This window comes from Buceros rhinoceros, unplaced genomic scaffold (assembly GCF_000710305.1).
Source record: "Buceros rhinoceros silvestris isolate BGI_N320 unplaced genomic scaffold, ASM71030v1 scaffold7008, whole genome shotgun sequence".
In the NCBI taxonomy this organism is placed as follows: Eukaryota; Metazoa; Chordata; class Aves; order Bucerotiformes; family Bucerotidae; genus Buceros; species Buceros rhinoceros.
Genome location: NW_010426246.1, coordinates 1 through 2,393, shown reverse-complemented (window position 1 = coordinate 2,393; position 2,393 = coordinate 1). Strand labels below are relative to the sequence as shown.

The 2,393-nt window shown below is 52.9% G+C and overlaps 1 protein-coding gene across 1 annotated transcript; it reads left to right on the top strand.

Annotated features, from left to right (window-relative positions):
* Positions 1-963: 963 nt before the first annotated feature.
* LOC104498092 (aquaporin-12-like) lies at positions 964-2,182 on the top strand (the record flags this gene model as incomplete). Its single annotated transcript, XM_010141430.1, has 2 exons — positions 964-1,570; positions 2,066-2,182. Coding segments are annotated over exons 1-2 (724 nt in total), but the record flags the coding sequence as incomplete, so codon positions are not given.
* Positions 2,183-2,393: the final 211 nt, after the last annotated feature.

Sequence of the window (2,393 nt, the reverse complement as noted above, 5' to 3'; positions counted from 1 at the left end):
CTCCCGGGGCCCGGCCCCCCAGCCAGTTTTTATCCAGGGGAGAGTACCCCCATCCAAGCCAGAGGCAGCCAGTTTCTGCAGGAGAATGCCGTGTCAAAGTCGTTACTAAAGTCTAGATAGACAGCATCCATAGCCTTTCCCTTGTCATTTAAGTGGGTCACCCTGTCATAGAAGGAGATCAGGTTGGTCAAACAGGACCTACCTTTCGTAAACCCATGATGACTGGGCCTGGTCACCTGGCAGTCTTGCACGTGCCGCGTGATGGCACTCAGGATGATCTGCTCCATGACTTTCCCTGGCACCGAGGTCAGACTGACAGGCCTGAGTTCCTTGGGTCCTCCTTCCAGGCCCTTTTGTAGATGGGCGTCATGTTGGCTAACCTCCAGTCCATTGGTAGCTCCCCAGTTAGCCAGGACCTCTGGTAAACAAAGGAAAGTGGCTTGGTGAGCACTTTCATCAGCTGCCTTGGGTGCATCCCCTCCGGCCCCATACACCTGTGTGTGTCTAAGTGGTGCAGGAGGTCACTAATAATTTCCTTGGATTGTGGGGACTTCATTCTGCTCTCCGTTTCATCCCTTGGCACATCCCCTGGTGCGAAGTAGAAATGAAATGGTGGGTTTTCCTCCTTCTGGAAGACCTGAGCAACAACAGGGAGCTGCTGAAAGTTCTTGGATGGAAGTGCTGGGAGTTTGAAGCTCAGTGACCGCACGGTGGAGATAACATTGGGACCTGCTTGCTGGGACAAACAACTTGTCAGCTGCTCCAGCTGCAGGTGAGTCCATCAGCTCCCTGTGGCAGCAGGCATTGCCCCACAAAGGAGAGGGCAGCATGTGTGGTGTTTCCCAAGCCTGCCAGGCTGTGCCACGTTTGCTTACACGCGACTGTATAAAGAGGAGGTGCAGAAGCTTTCTCTGCTCCTTCCTAGGGTTTGGTTCAGTCTCTTTTCCCTGAGTAGCTTTGGCTATGGCTGGCCTGAATGTCTCCATTGCTTTTTTTTGCCTGGTTGTTGGGGTGTGCCAGGCACTCAGATGGCTTTTCAAGTGGCTTCTGTCTCCTGGAGCATACAGCTGCCTTGCCACAGAACTTGCTGGCTCATTACAGTTATGCACGAGCTGCCTTGAGCTGAGGATGCTGATGGAGATTGGTCCGTGGGGTGGTGGCTTTGGCCCAGACGTGGTCTTGACTTTGCTCTTCCTCCTCTTTGCTGTCCACAGCGCCTCTTTTGATGGAGCATCTGCCAATCCAACCGTCTCTCTCCAGGAGTTCCTGCTGCTCAAGTCTAACCTGGCTGCAACTGCTGCCAAGCTGCTGGCCCAGGGTGTGGGCATGGTGATGGGTTGGGCTGTCACCAAGCTCTACTGGTCCTGGGAGCTGACGCAGTTCCACCTCATCCAGAACCTGATAGCATCAGAGTGCAGCTCTTCCATCCACACATCTCTGCACTATGCTGCCTTTGTAGAAGGCACCTGCTCTTTCCTTTTCCACCTGGTCCTTCTCAAGTTGCAACAGAGTCAGCCGATGTACCGGGTCCCTGCACTGGCAGTGACTGTTACCTTCCTGACCTACACAGGTGAGCAGCACTGGCTTTTCTTCTTCTAAGCCATTTAGAAAAATACCTACTTTGTGGGGGAGGTACAGTCCCTTTTTCATTTTCCAGGACTTGAAAGGCAACAATTGCTAAGATGTTTGTTTTCTACTTATTTTAGGGAATATTCATTTTGGGATGAAGATGGCAGGCTAGGATATCTAGGCAGCAGGTGAAATGTTGGCACATGGGAAGCCATAGCTTGCCCCAGGACTGGGACTACTTTCCTTGAACGTCCCCTAACAGAACCCCTTGGTCCCATACTGAGCTTTTCTGTTCCCCATGAAGCTCGGGGCAACAAGGGCAGGGTTTCCTCGTGTCCTGCTAATACACAGTCCAAGAGATACAGCTGCCGGAGCTGGGCAGCAGTAGATATGCTCCTGGCAGGCAGGAGAGGTCACAGGTCAGCTGGCCCAGGTCTTTGCTGGTCTTTCAAAGGATGCAGGGGAGACCAATGGCCATCCTTCTCTTCCCACGCAGCTGGCCCATTCACAGGGGCCTTCTTCAACCCTGTCCTGGCCACAGTCGCCACCTTCCACTGTTCGGGGAGCAGCTTTTGGGACTACATCCAGGTTTACTGGCTGGGGCCCCTCGCAGGTGAGATCTGCCTGAGAGGTACCAAGGGGCAGGGGCTGGGATGGGGGGCAGTGGGTAAGGCAGAAATGCTAGGCGTAACATAAGCTGTTCCTGGCAAAGGGCTTAACTTTAGTCTTGCCAGTGGCAAGCATCTTTTTTTGTCCCGATTCCCCATCTCTTGAGTCATCTCTTTGCTATCCATTTTTAAAAAACAATTTCTGCTTGGAACTTA